Raw genomic sequence first — 15,127 nt, forward strand, 5'->3', positions numbered from 1 at the left:
GGCTTGCCATGTATTAGTATTACACACCCACGTTTGGTGGTAGTAGTTTAGTCGCTAAGTCGTGTCTGACTCTTGCGACCCCATGGACTCTATCCCCACTGAATCACCAGGGAAGCCCCACTTGCCCGTTTACTAGTTCGTTTCAACTGCTTTTATTCTTTTCCTTTTTTCACTCTTGCTAAAAGGAAAGTCTATCTCGATTCAGTTACTCAAAGCCCTGCCATAGGCTTTCCGGGCACAGCGCCCCGCAGCGGTAGGGCCTGCTCTCCGTTCCTACAAGCCTGGTCCTGACCAATTCCCGGGTGGGCATGGGGCTCGGGACCGGAAGCGGCTAAGCGTGGCCTCAGTTCCCCAGCCCATTGACCCCGGCCCCGCCCCCTCCCCGGTTGCCTAGGCGACGAGGGGCCGCAGGGCTGAGGCGGGATCATGGCGACGTTTGTGGGGACACCAGGGGGAACGACTCCCGCGGGAATGACTTCGGCGGGAACCACACCCGAGTCGGAGGTACGCAGTCTCTGCCCGGTACCCGCGACCCCCGAGCCCCCGACCTCTCCCGCGGGCCGAGGCTGTTCCCTCGGAGGCGCCCCATGCCCGAGTTGGGTGCTCGGCCCCGAGTGGGTGCGACGCCCAGGCGGCGCCGGCTCTCAGGGAGTGAAGGGGGCTCCCCAAGCCACCGACCCGCGCTCCCCTTGCCCTGTCGACCGCCGCCCCTCCGTGCCCCCGAGTGTAAACTAAAAACCCCTCCATTGGACGGTTCTTTGCCCAAAAGGCCTCACAAATACGCGCTCTTCCCAGGATTCTCTACTTAAAAGGGAATTTTGGAAAATATAAGTGAGCGCGTCTCCTTTGTAAATGACTCCTATTTCTCAGATATCACAGTTCTGTTGCTCAAAAGATGTCATGGAATAATTACTCTTCATTGATAGTGGATTGATGAATATTTGAAGGCCAGTGTTTCTCGTATTATTTTACTGTTTCTCTAAATAAGTAAATAGTTGATAGATCGGACAAAGGAGGAACGCCTAGAAAATCAACCTTCCGGTTATGGCTGAGTTGCTCATTAGCACCTTGTCTTTAGGAAAAGAATTTAACATTCTTAGGCCTCCAGTGATTTCCTGTGCGAAATAAAAGATTTCTTCTCCGGCCCCTCCCAGCACTAATTCTCAATAATAAATGGGTTCTAAGTAACTGGGATTACTCAGAAGCTTTGTATCCTGAGATTTTAATTAAAAATATTTGCCAGATACTACTAAGAAATGTTTAAATCTTCACATACTGAGTCAATCATGTTATTCTAAGAAGTTTTTTCTTCAGCTTTTTTAGGACTCTGAAGGTGAATAATAATGTTATAATTAACATTGCTGGGTTGAACTCACTTATTAGTCTAAATAGCATTTATTTGGTTTTTTTTTTGTACAGAAGATGTGTATGAGCTGCAGTTTTATAAATGAGGATAAACAGAGCCAGTGATACAGTGCCTTGCCCAGAGATACGCAAGTTATTCCCAACAGGTTCTTCCCAATACTGTATGCAGACCACTAAAGCTGCTGACTCTTCTATGAACCTTTTGAAATTAGCATACATTAAAAATACATTTTAATGTGATAAACTGGTTACTAAGCCAGTTACTCCCTTGTGATCTGTAATGTAAGTAATACAGTTTCAAATGTGGCATAGGAAATTTTCCAATTAAATCATGGTATATAAATATATACAAAAACTTTCTTGTGAGAATATACCCAGTACTTATCCATGTAACAATAATAGAAATATCCTTTATAAGTAACTGATAATTTGGAATTAATGAACCTGCACTTCAAAAAAGAAAATACCCCTTAATTTTTTTTTAAGATACAAAACAAAAAACAAACAAAAAAAAAACAACCGTGCTCCAGGGTGAGGGGGAATCACTTTTTATAAAGGATAAGTGAAACTAATGAACCAGTTACAGACCTTAGGTGATTATCTGCCATCTTACCACAGTCATTGAGCTCTTTTGTTTAACTTCTTGGAGGAGCAGCAGGTATTCCTCATGGCAGTCATTTTGGGATATGCTTAGTCTTTTAGTTCGTAACAAACTGAAAAAGTAAAGTTGGAATTTGGACTCACTTAACTGTTCGTTTGCTAAGATTAACAGTCTGCATCTTGGAGACTTCATTTTAAAACCAGAGTTCCTGTAGTTCATGGAGAAGACAGTTGATCCTTAGTGTTGTGTCATTCATTAGAGTAAGTCCTGCCTGCCACCCATTACCCAACTCCAGTACTCTTGCCTAGAGAAGGCAATGGGCAACCCACTCCAGTACTCTTGCCTGGTAAATCCCATGGAGTCTTGTAGTCTGCAGTCCTTGGGGTCGCTAGGAGTTGGACACAACTAAGCGACATCACTTTTCACTTTAATGCATTGGAGAAGGAAATGGCAACCCACTCCAGTGTTCTTGCCTGGACAGGGGAGCCTGGTGGGCTGCCGTCTATGGGGTCGCACAGAGTCAGACACAACTGAAGTGACTTAGCAGCAGCAGCCACCCATTTGTGCCCGCTGTGGGTTTCAGGGGTTAGATGGAAAAGATAGCAAAAATCTCTCTTGGTGTCTCTATTCATGAGGCTACTTCTTTTCAGTTAGGTATTGAAAGGTTCTTGTAAAGTGAGATTCTTTCCAGAGTTGATCCCTAGAAACCTAGCATTATAGTATTATTTCTCAATAATTTGTACCCAAATTGACTAGCCAGTGGACCATTCAGTCATCTGAGCCAAACAGTAGTGAAATACTTCTTTTTGCCAAGTTTGTTGGAAATAAAGCGTACACTTTCAATAGTCTGAGGTTTCCCACTTGTTGTTTGTTGTCAGTACCTAAAATTAAAACAACCAGTTGTCCCAATCATATAATAGGCACTCAATAAAATTTGACAACTAATTGGAATTATAGAGGGTTTGAGGTATGCCAGGTATAATAATTATCATAGATCGAACTCTATAAGATAACCTTGAACAAGCAGACATGAGATATGACTCCAGAAAAATATTTTTATGTAACATTACATAAACTTTCTTGCCAACTTTCTGCATTTAATAGTATAGTTTCATTAGTAACATGGGAATAAATGCCTCTTGCGTAAGGCTAAAGTTTTGGGAGAGAAACATTTAAATACAGAAAACCAGAGAAATGATGACAATCTGAAAATAAATATTTGCTACCTAAAGATTTGTAAGTGAAAGGAGTTTATAAATGCTTATAAGTTAATTTGTACGTGAGGGTGTAAATTCAGTTCATAAACTGACTTTCTTAATATCTTCAAAAATACTGTTTGGGACATGTAATCATTTAGGTATTAATACTATAATTAAAAGGGACTATACTTCAACTCTGGAGAAGGCAATGGCAACCCACTCCAGTACTCTTGCCTGGAAAATCCGATGGAGGAGGAGCCTGGTAGGCTGCAGTCCATGGGGTCGCAAAGAGTTGGACACGATTGAGTGGCTTCACTTTCACTTTTCACCTTCCTGCATTGGAGAAGGACATGGCAACCCACTCCAGTGTTCTTGGGCTGCTGTCTATGGGGTTGCACAGAGTCAGACACGACTGAAGTGACTTAGCAGCAGCAGCAGCAGGAGCAGCATACTTCAACTCACATCAGAGAAGTAAAAAGTAAATGATTGTTTCCCAGTTGGCTCAGTGGTAAAGAATCCGCCTGTAATGTGGGAGACACGGGTCAATCCTTGGGTCAGGAAGATCTCCTTGAGGAGGACATGGCCACCCACTCCAGTATTCTTGTGTGGAAAATCCCATGGACAGAGGAGCCTTGCAGGCTACAGTCAATGGGGTCTCACAGAGTCGAACGTGACAGAAGTAACTTGGCACACATGCCCGGGCTTTGAAAACAGCCCCATCTCATTATTGGCAGGTTGGAGAGAAACACTTGGGGCTCAACTTGAGTACCAAGATGATCAGGTTCCTACAACTGGAATATCATTCAAGAGGGATTTATTGAAGCCATTCACACCACATGATATAGATAGTATAGGACAATGGACAGGATGCCAAAAAGTTGCTCAAAATATTGTTGAGAAAACATTACTCAGTCAGTTCAGTTCAGTTCAGTCGCTCAGTCATGTCTGACTCTTTTTGACCCCATGGACTGCAGCACACCAGTCCTCACTGTCCATCACCAATTCCCAGAGTTTACTCAAACTCATGTCCATTGAGTCGGTGATGCCATCCAACCCTCTCATCCTCTGTTGTCCCCTTCTCCTCCTGCCTTCAATCTTTCCCAGCATCAGGGTCTTTGAATGAGTTAGTTCTTCACGTCAGGTAGCCCAAGTATTGGGGTTTCAGATTTAGCATCAGTGCTTCCAATGAAGTGAATATATAGCATCATTTATCAAACACTTAGAACCTCTGAAAATACTGATAGTGGGTGTGGAGGTATTCACAGATGTTTGGTCTTCTAGTAAGTCTTTCATCTTACTATTAAGTTTAATAAGTCCTTCATCTTATTAAGTCTTTCAATTTCCTATCTTATTCCTATCTATTTCCTGCTTCTCCCTACTCCATCCTCACTTTCAGGTTGCACAAATTATCTTCAATCTTTTCCTGATATTTAAAGTTTTCTTTTACTAAAGTTATGTATCTAACACAGCTAAAATTAATTTTTGATAGATGTATATTTGAAATGGGGATCTAATTTTGTTCTAGTGTGAACCATCATGCCAGTTTCATTCACTATAAATTAGCTTTTTTTAATTCATATTTTACTGAGAGTTTTGCTGCTGAATTCTCACAAATGCCTATTTATTATTTACTTATATAACCATAATTTTATCTTTTAATTTGACTTAAAAAGTACATGAGACTTGTTAACCATCATTTATCCTTGCATTTATGAAATTAACCTTATCTTGTCATAATGATAGCTTCTTATTATTTTAGTACAATGCTGGATTCAACATTCAAAGACGTCACTTTTAAAAAATATTTTTAAAATTTTATGTATTTATTTATTTTGGTTATGCTGGGTCTCCATTGCTGTGCTCAGTCTTTCTCTAGTTGTGGTGAGTGGAGACTACTTTTCTGTAATAGTTGCTGTACATGGGCTTTTCATTGTGGTGCCTTTTCTTGCTGTTGTTCCACAGGTTATAGGGCTTGCCAGCTTCAGAAGTTGTGATGCATGGGTTTAGTTGCCTCACAGCGTGTATCAGTGAATCAGTGATCGAACCCATTTCCGCTGCATTGGCAGGCAGATTCTTAGCCACTGGACAACCAGGGAGACCCTTAAGATATTTTAAAGTAGAATTTTTGCATCTGAGTTCATTAATGATTTTGACTTTACTCAACTTTCCGTGCTAGTTCAGGTTTTTGTATACAGATAATGCTGGTCTCTAAAAATGAATATCTACAATCTGCAATCATTAGACTAACAGAATTTATGTGTTCTGGTTGTTTAGTAGAACTTCAAGTGTAAAACTGTCTGGACGTGTGACCTTTTAAAAAGTAGACTTCTAGTTTAGTTCATGTTTGTCAGGTCCATTTTTTCCTTTACCCTTGGTCAAATTTATAACGTATATTCCTAGAAAATGACCCATTACCTTGTAATTTTCAAATGAATTCATTTAATGTGGCATATATTTATTTCTTCTTTAACCAGCTTTGCCCAAAATTTGTCTATTTTGTTCATTATTTTAAGGAACTAGCTCTTGCTTTTACTTACCCTTCTTTCATCTACTTTTTTTTTTTTTTCTTAAATTGGCTCTTTATGGTGTCCAGCACTATAGTGATGAGAGTGAGGCACCCTCCTTGGGTACAGAATTTAAGGGATGCTAAAAAATTCCGTAGTCAAGAGAAAAAATTTAATGCAATATTTAAAAAAATTAAAATAAATGCAAAAATCCATAATGGATTTAAATTCCAAGTAAAGACAGCATCATTATTACTGTTCTTTCCTTTTTGCCTCAGCTCCAACATGGCTGAACACAGAGCTGCTTCTTAGTTCATTTCTTTTCAATCTTGAAGAAAGCCTTTCAGAGTGTGGAAATGGTAGACCACTCTATGTTCTCTAAGGCTATGAAACCCCTCTTAGGCATCTTTGGTGAACTGTGCTATATATTTCTTAAGTGAACATTTTTTAAGAATCTTTTAAGACATATCAGTGATAGAAACAAAGATGCGCCCAAAAGATTAAATTCTAGAAGAAAGACGTTATGTTCAAATGTGAAAAGTTTAGATGACATTAGAGAAAAAATTCACAGAAAAGATTATCTGACAAAAAATAGCAGCTTACAATTTTAATGCTTCTGGAATAACAGCTAAAATCCACCAGGTGGTGGAATAAAATGAGTTACAGTGCAGTTTAGCTCACATATTTTCCTAGTCAGAGATGTAATTTTACAGAGAAAGTGATAATTACATATTTACATTTTTATTAGCCTATTCATGAATTTTCCATTGTATCTTTAATTTTTACAAATGAGAATGTATGTATTGAAAGATTAAAGATATTTAACCATCTTACATCCTTTCTAGTGCATGGCAGTGTATAAACAAACAGAAGAAAAGCTCTCATTTAAAATGGTCCAGGAATTCAATTTAAAACAAAAGAAAACAAAAAAACAGAGGCAAACCCTCCTACAAAATGATTATCTTAATCTATCAAGTTTTAGTAGAAGAACAAGGCACTGGTATTAGATTCCTTAGCTAGAATTATTATTGTATGAAAGATTAAGATTATACTGTTTTTTGCAGTTCTTGTGTGACCTATTTTCTCCTAAAAAATTTTGAAGTCTGAGACAATTGATCTGAATGTGTGTATATCTTTCATGTATATCTTTATTCATTTTTAATAATGATAACAATTGTGTTTGTATTAAAATATATCAAAAGATGTTTTAACATGAATCCAATTTTAGGTTCAAAAGTCTTGCTGTTAAGTCACAGAATTCATCAATATATTAAAGGCATCATGATATTTCCAAATCTACATACGGCTTTTCATCATGTTCCATCATCTAACAATGTCATCACAGGATGAAGATGAATTCAGACACAGGTTAATTAACAACCTTTGTTGATCTAACTAGAAACTTCAGAATTCTCAAAAGAAATAAAATATTGAATGACTGTCCCTGAGGAATTTACAACCTAGTTGAACTGATAGTACAGTAATACTTATAGTTTAATGCTAATAATAAAAAATGCATGTAACTAACAAATATTTAAACAAATATATACAATATATTATGAACTAAAATACTATCCTGTCTAAACACTGCATGCATTTAATTCAATTTATAAGCATCTGAGTGCCTACTAGGTACAAAGTATTATATTAGGTACTAAAATATTTTTTCTTCTTGAATTTATAATCAAATGGATGACCTAGTTTAGGTTAGTTTGCTGACTCTATACTAAATAAAGATAGTTAATAAAATAGCATATTTTACTTTTCAATTAGATTTTTTAAAATAAAAATATAATAACCTAATATTAAATTATAAACATTAAACTGATTATTATTTCCAGTGAGTGTTAGCTTTGCAGTTTTCTATTCTTGAAAAAGGATAAAGAAAATTTGGGATGTAATCTTATTAACTATAGCAAAAAGTTTCTTGCTGTTCTTATTTATTGGAGTTCATTGACATGGAAGGAGGATAAATAACTGTTGAATTAAAAATATTTGCCCCACTCTCACCCAAATCTCACAATACTTTTTAAAGATTTATTTATTTTAAAAATTTTAAAGTTTAGTTGGGCTTCCCTGGTGGCTCAGATGGTAAAGAACCCACCTGTGATATAGGAGACCTGGGTTCTATCCCTGGGTTGGGAAAATCCCCTGGAGGAGGGCATGGCAACTCAGTCCAGTATTCTTGCCTGGAGAATCCCCATGAACAGAGAAGCCTGGCGGGCTACACTCCATGGGGTTACAAAGAGTCGGACACAACTGAGTGCTGAGAACAGCACAGCACATAGTTGATTTACAATATGTTGATTTCTTTTGTGCAGAGAAGTGACTCCTTATACTTGTATATATTATTTTTAACATTCTTTTCTATTATGTTTTGTCACAGGATACTGAATATAGTTCTCTGTGCTACACAGTAGGATATTATTTTTTATTCATTCTAAATATAATAGTTTGCCTCTGCTAATCCCAAACTCCCAATCCTTCCCTCCCAACCTCTCCTCCTGTTTGGTAACCACAAGTCTGTTATCTGTATCTGTGAGACTTTTTGTTTCATAGATATATTGATTGTGTCATATTTTAGATTCCACATGTAAGTGGTTTCATAGGATATTTGTCTTTCCGACTTTCTTAACTTAGGATGATAATCTCTAGATCTATCCCTGTTGCTGCAAATGGAATAATTTCATTTTTTTTTAATGGCTGAGTAATGGATGACTCTACATATGGACATCACCAGATGGTCAATACTGAAATCAGATTGATTATAATCTTTGCACCCAAAGATGGAGAAGCTCTATATAGTCAGCAAACACAAGACTAGGAGCTGACTCTGGCTCATATCATGAACTCTTTATTACAAAATTCAAACTTAAATTGAAGAAAGTAGGGAAAACCACTAGACCATTCAGGTATGACCTAGATCAACTCCCTTATGATTATACACTGAAAGTGGCAAATAGATTCAAAGGATTAGATCTGATAGACAGTGCCTGAAGAACTGTGGACAGAGGTTCATAACATTGTACAGGAGGCTGTGATCAAGATAATCCCAAAGAAAAATAAATGCAAAAGGGCAAAATGGTTGTCTGAGAAGGCCTTACAAATAGCTGGGAAGAGAAGCGAAAGGCAAAGGAGAAAAGAAAAGGTATATCCATCTGAATGCAGAGTTCCAAAGAATAGCAGGGAGAGATAAGAAAGCCCTCCTCAGTGATCAGTGCAAAGAAAGAGAGGAAAACAATAGAATGGGAAAGACTAGAGATCTCTTTAAGAAAATTAGAGATACAAAGGGAACATTTCTTGCAAAGATGGGCACAATAAAGGACAAACAGTATGGACGTAACAGAAGCAGAAGATGTTAAGAAGAGGTGGCAAGAATACACAGAGCTATACAAAAAGGATCATCATGCCCAGATACCATGATGGTGTGATCACTCACCTTGAGACAGACATCCTGGAATGCAGAGTCAAGTGGGCCTTAGGAAGCATAATTAGGAACAAAGCTAGTGGAGGTGGTGGAATTCCAGTTGAGCTCTTTCAAGTCCTAAAAGATGATGCTGTGAAAGTGCTGCATTCAGTATGCCAGCAAATTTGGAAAGCTCAGCAGTGGCCACAGGACTGGAAAAGGTCAGTTTTCATTCCAATCACAAAGAAAGACAATGCCAAAGAATGTTCAAACTACTGCACAGTGCATTCATCTCACATACTAGCAAGGTAATGCTCAAAATTCTCCATGCTAGGCTTCAACAGTGTGTGAATTGAGAACTTCCAGATGTACAAGCTGGATTTAGAAAAGGCAGAGAAACAAGAGATCAAATTGCCAACATCCATTGGATCATAGAAAAAACAAAAGTATTCCAGAAAAACATCTACTTCTGCTTCATTGACTATGCCAAAGCCTTTGACTGTGTGAATCATGACAAACTGGAAAATTCTTCAAGAGATGGTAATACCAGACCACCATGCATAGCTACAGGTCAAGAAGCAACAGTTAAAGTCGAACATATAACAATGGACTGATTCCAGATTAGGAAAGGAGTAAGTCAAGGCTGTATATTGTCACCCTGCTTATTTAACTTCTATGCAGAGTACATCATGCAAAATGACTTACTGGATGAAGCACAAGCTGGCATCAAGACTGTCAGGAGAAATATCAATAACCTCAAATATGCAGATGACGCCACCCTTATGGCAGAAAGCAGAGAAAAACTAAAGAGCCTCTTGATGAAAGTGAAAGAGGAGAATGAAAAAGCTGGCTTAAAACTCAACATTCAAAAAACTAAGATCATGGCATCCAGTCCCATCACTTCATGGCAAATAGATGGGGAAACAATGGAAACAGTGAGAGACTTCATTTTATTTGGCTCCAAACTCACTGCAGATGTTGACTACAGCCATGAAATTAAGATGCTTACTCCTCGAAAGAAAAGTTATGACCAACCTAGACAGCATATTAAAAAGCAGAGACATTACTTTGCCAACAAAGGTCCATCTAGTCAAAGCTGTGGTTTTTCCAGTAGTCGTATATGGATGTGAGAGATGGACCATAAAGAAAGCTGAGTGCTGAAGAATGGATGCTTTTGAAGTGTGGTGTTGGAGAAGACTCTTGAGAGTCCCTTGGACTGCAAGGAGATGAAACCAGTCAATCCTCAAGGAAGTCATTCCTGAATATTTGTTGGAAGGACTGATGCTGAAGATGAAGCTCCAATAGTTTGGCTACCTGATGCAAAGAGTTGACTCACTGGAAAAGACCCTGATGCTGGGCAAGATTGAGGGCAGGAGGAGAAGGGGACGACAGAGGATGAGATTGTTGGATGGCATCACTGATTCAATGGACAGGAGTTTGAGCAAGCCTCAGGAGTTGGTGATGGACAGGGAAGCCTGGCTGGCATGCTGTAGTTCATGGGGTTGCAAAGAGTTGGACACAACTGTACTGAACTGAATAGAGTATATGAGTTTGCTCCTTTGGTCAGCAAGTCTCCCCATAGAAAGGAATGGTTACCCACTTCAGTATTCTTGCCTGAAAAATTCCATGGACAGAGGAGCCCAGTGGGCTACAGTTCATGGGGTTATAAAGAGTTGGATACAACTGAGCATACACTCATGGCAACTCTAATTTTTTGAGTAACCTCCCCACTATTTACATAATGGTTACACCAATTTACATTCCCACCAACCATGTTTGAGTTACCTTTTCTCCACATGGTCTCCAGCATTTGTTATTTGTAGACTGTTTAATGATGGCCATTCTGACTGGTATAAATCTCATAATCTTTGATTTTCATGAAGCTCCTGGTGTCTTACCTCTTTCTCAGTCTCCATTTCCATCCTCCATTCACAGTTCACTTTATGCTCTGGCTCTGGGCAGTTTCATTCATTCTCATACTTGCAGTGACTCCTAAACCAATATCTGTAAAATTGACCTTGTGACTCTAGCATTTCTAATTAATCTCTAAACATTTCTTGCTATTCATATTCCACCTAAAATTCAACCACTGAAACCAAACTCATCATCTTGCCTTCTTAAAGGCATCATCTTCTAAATCTCTTATTTCTTTTGGTGTAATAAGAGTGTTTATGTGTCAGTTGCTCAGTCGTGTCCAACTCTCTGTGACTCCATAGACTGTGTCCATGGAATTCTTTTGGCAAGAATATTGGAGTGGGTTCTCTTCTTCGGGGGATCTTCCCTCCCAGGGATCAAACCCACATCTCCCGCATTGCAGGCAGATTCTTTACCATCTGAGCCATCAGGGAAGCCCAATAAGAGAGCCTTGTATGTTTTTATGGATTGTACTCTGTACAAAACGACTCAGCTGAGAATTGAGCAGAAGGTGGAACTATTCTGTTCACAAGCGGTGCACTTGGGTACAGGGCTGTGTCAGCCTTACATCTTTTAATACTTCCTCTACCCAGAGAGTATTCTTTTGTCTGGTTCGTGCATGGGGGCATATTTGCTTTTGGAGGCCCTGAGTCTCAATACCTTTTTCTTCTAGTCACCTATTTCAGAAACTCAGACTCTGCATTCATTCATCCCTCTTTTTAGTCCCCCATATATATGTGGCATTTATCCTTATCCATTTTCATGCACACTGCTAGGAGCCCAGTGCACCCAATGCTTCATTCCTGAACTGTTCTAATAATTTTTTCATTTAACTCTTCCTTTTTATCCTTGCTCTGTTCCTGTCTTTCCTTCACCCTGCTACAGATTACCCTTCATTGAAGCATAGTTTTATTTTGTCATTTCACTGCTCAAAAACTTCAGAGTCCATTTCTGCTTATTAAGAACAAACTCTTCTGTCATTCTTCCAATAGCCATGGTCTAAAATATGTATGGTGAGTTGTGCAGTATCTTGTGTCTTGTAATTGCTTAGTAAATATTTATTAAATTATTTAAGATCTCCTGTGATATTTTCCCAATGCCCACCTTCCACTTGGGTTCAACTTGTACTCTGTGTGTATGCTTGGCACCACTGTGAAATACTGATACTCACAGAACTGGTACCCAACTGTCCTGCATTTATCACCTTGGTGTTGCTGATTCATTCACCTGCGGCACTATCCACGTTCATTCTCCGAAAATCTATTCCTTTCTTTAGACTTTCTTTGTCCTGTTTTTGTCCTTGTCCCTTCCTTCCTTTAGACTGAATGACAGCTATTTTTTAAATTTTAATCTATTTACTTATTTTTGGCTGCACTGGATCTTTGTTGCTTCCTGTGGGCTTTCTCTAGTTGCTGCAAGCTCAGGCCACTCTCTAGTTGTGGCCACTGGCTTCTCATTGTGGTGGCTTCTCTTGTTGTGGAGCACAGGCTCTAGAGCGTGCAGGCGTCAGCTGAGGGATATGGGCTTAGTTGCTCTGCAGCATATGGAATCTTCTTGGACCAGGGATCGAACTTGTATCCCCTACATTGGCAGGCAGATTCCTATCCACTGTGCCATCAGGGAAGTCCTGAATGACACCTTTATTATGGTTCACTTATAATTTTATTTTCTTGTTTTAAAATCATCTTCGGTTTATTCCTTCCATAAGATGTTGAGCTTCTTGAGGGTAACAAGTCTTTGTTGTCTTTGCCTCCTCTTGTACCCTAGGTTCAAAGAGGAATATATAGATATTCAAAAATGTTTGTTAGTTGAAAACCATCACCCAGTTTTAAATATGCACAGAAGACAGATTGACTAACCATTCAGCTTTGTAGAAGAGATACCATTACTTAAATTTTTTTTCCTGATAGCAGTAGACAAAAGTAAGAACAGATTTTGGTATTATTAGGATTAATATGTGAAATGTGATTGAAATAATTATTCCATTTTTTTTTTGGTAGAAAGATGCTGAATTCCAGGAACATGAAAAGATTCTGTCTCCAGATTTTCTTTCAGTTGCCCAGATCACTGAAATACTAGCAGAGGATGTAGATGGAGTTCAACAGTAAGTACTTTTGATATCACAACCAAATATGGAACAGTTCTAGTTCTGCATCTATAAACGGAATAATATGTTATTACACATTTTTAAAACTTTTTTCAAAATATGTGTTATTATATTGTGCACAGATATATATATATATATCCAGACTCTGGAACACAAAAATTCTCAAACTGACTTTTTGCACTGCTCAGCAGTCTTCTTTATGGGAGAAGTGGATTTCAAACCAACTTGTTATCTTAACACAGAATAGGGATTTATTGTTAAAAACAACCATTAGCATATGACATCTTCTTTTCTCTTTCATTTGTAAAACCGACAGTATACATAAGAACCTCTAGGTCTTCTGTCTCATCATGACAAGAGTAAGATGCATTTTCTGTAATATTAATAGTCAATACATGTATAATTTTGGTAATCTGGAATATTAGCCATCCACCTGTGATTTTTATTGGATACGAAGCTATACCAAGTATTCTAATCTCATACATTTTGTTTAAATATGGGAATATAACTGAATCTATAGGCATCAGTTCTAATACAGGTACATCTTATTTTTAAAGCCATTGATTTCTACAGTAGATCATTTACTTAGAACTCTTTAGATATACTCAGATATATTCACCACACAAATGCCTAAATGGTGTTTTTAGTAACATTCATTTTAAAAATTATCTCACTCTAATAATGGAAGCCTGATTAGTTGTAATATATGGAGAGTGGGAATGATGTGATGATGTTCTGGACTGTAATGTTCCAGGGTAAGATTTCTGTAGGCCAGTCATCTGGATGCAAGCAGAGTGTTGTAAACCATAATGGCAAATAGAAAATGACTCTGTCAGTGGTTATCATTTGCAGATCATAATATCAAATATTATGGAATAGAGGTGATTTACGGCTGAGAAGGAAGTATGATAAATTTAATGGGTGGAGGAGAAGTTTGAGAAGGGAAAGCATATTAAGAGCAGGCAGATGACACTGACAGGCCTTTTCCTAAGATGCTCTTCACCTGCACTGCCTTTAAATCCTGCTAGAAATTTTGGTGGTCTGTGATTTGGCCATACAGCTTACTATCTGCATCTTTAGAAGTATGAGTCAATTAACAATTTCATAGATATCAAGTAAGAATTTCAAGGTCATTTTACCAGTTTTATAGAAACAGATACTCTTTGGGAATTCTTATTTTTTAGTGCCAGAATTAATTAGAAAAATTCATTTATTGTATTAATATCACTGATTACTTAAGTCAGCCATATTATTTTGGACTTCTAGATAACCCCAAATGTTGTCATTGAAATGTAAAAAGTAGATATTTAATACTAGGCAGATAGAGTAATATGATGTCAGTGACACATTTAATATAGTTTATAGTTTATAATTTAATTATATTGAATAGTAAATAAAATATATTGTTTAAAAATAGTTAATAAAACTTATTGCACAAATGCTTTTTAGACTTATGTATTTCTCATCACATCTTAATTGTACTGTTTATATAACAATCTTTTTGACAATTTTTTCAATTATTGTCTTTTTTGTTAAATATCTAATTTCTAAAAGTATTTTTCATCTCTAAGAGGTGAGATCCAGGAGAAAGTAAATGATTCAAGGAGTGATACAGAAGTTAGCAACATAGAAACAACCCAAGCTAAACAGCAGGTTGACCTAAAAGGTCATTCTTTCAGGATATGTCGTTGACCATCTGATTAATAGAATTCACCTGAAGTAATCTCAGATTACAGGACATCAATTTTGGATAAATGACTTCAGTGTTATGCCAGGAACCATTTCTTAGAGTAATTTTCTTGAGATATTTTTACATGATTTTTTTAACAGTTACCCTGAAATATTTGCAATCAGTCGTTCACTTTCCATTTAAAATAGCATTATTATAAGTTGGGATTATATACCTTTCAAAATGACAGAAATATAATTGAAGTATCCTGTCACCAACTGGCAAAAGTATGCCAAAAACCATACAATCTAGGAAGCTAAGAAAATGAAAGTGTTAGTCACTCACTCCTATCTGACTCTTTG

The 15,127-nt window shown here is 37.7% G+C and overlaps 1 protein-coding gene across 2 annotated transcripts in view; it reads left to right on the forward strand.

Moving 5' to 3' along the window:
• Positions 1-233: 233 nt before the first annotated feature.
• CABCOCO1 (ciliary associated calcium binding coiled-coil 1) overlaps positions 234-15,127 on the forward strand; it is a 161,703-nt gene continuing 146,809 nt past the window's right edge. For both annotated transcript variants that reach the window (XM_069571748.1, XM_069571749.1), the window contains exons 1-2: positions 234-504; positions 12,990-13,093. In XM_069571748.1, coding sequence (XP_069427849.1) covers positions 427-504; positions 12,990-13,093 — 182 coding nt within the window. In that variant the 5' untranslated portion in view covers positions 234-426. The remainder of the gene's footprint in view (positions 505-12,989; positions 13,094-15,127) is intronic.

This window comes from Ovis canadensis, chromosome 25, assembly GCF_042477335.2.
Source record: "Ovis canadensis isolate MfBH-ARS-UI-01 breed Bighorn chromosome 25, ARS-UI_OviCan_v2, whole genome shotgun sequence".
NCBI lineage: Eukaryota > Metazoa > Chordata > Mammalia > Artiodactyla > Bovidae > Ovis > Ovis canadensis.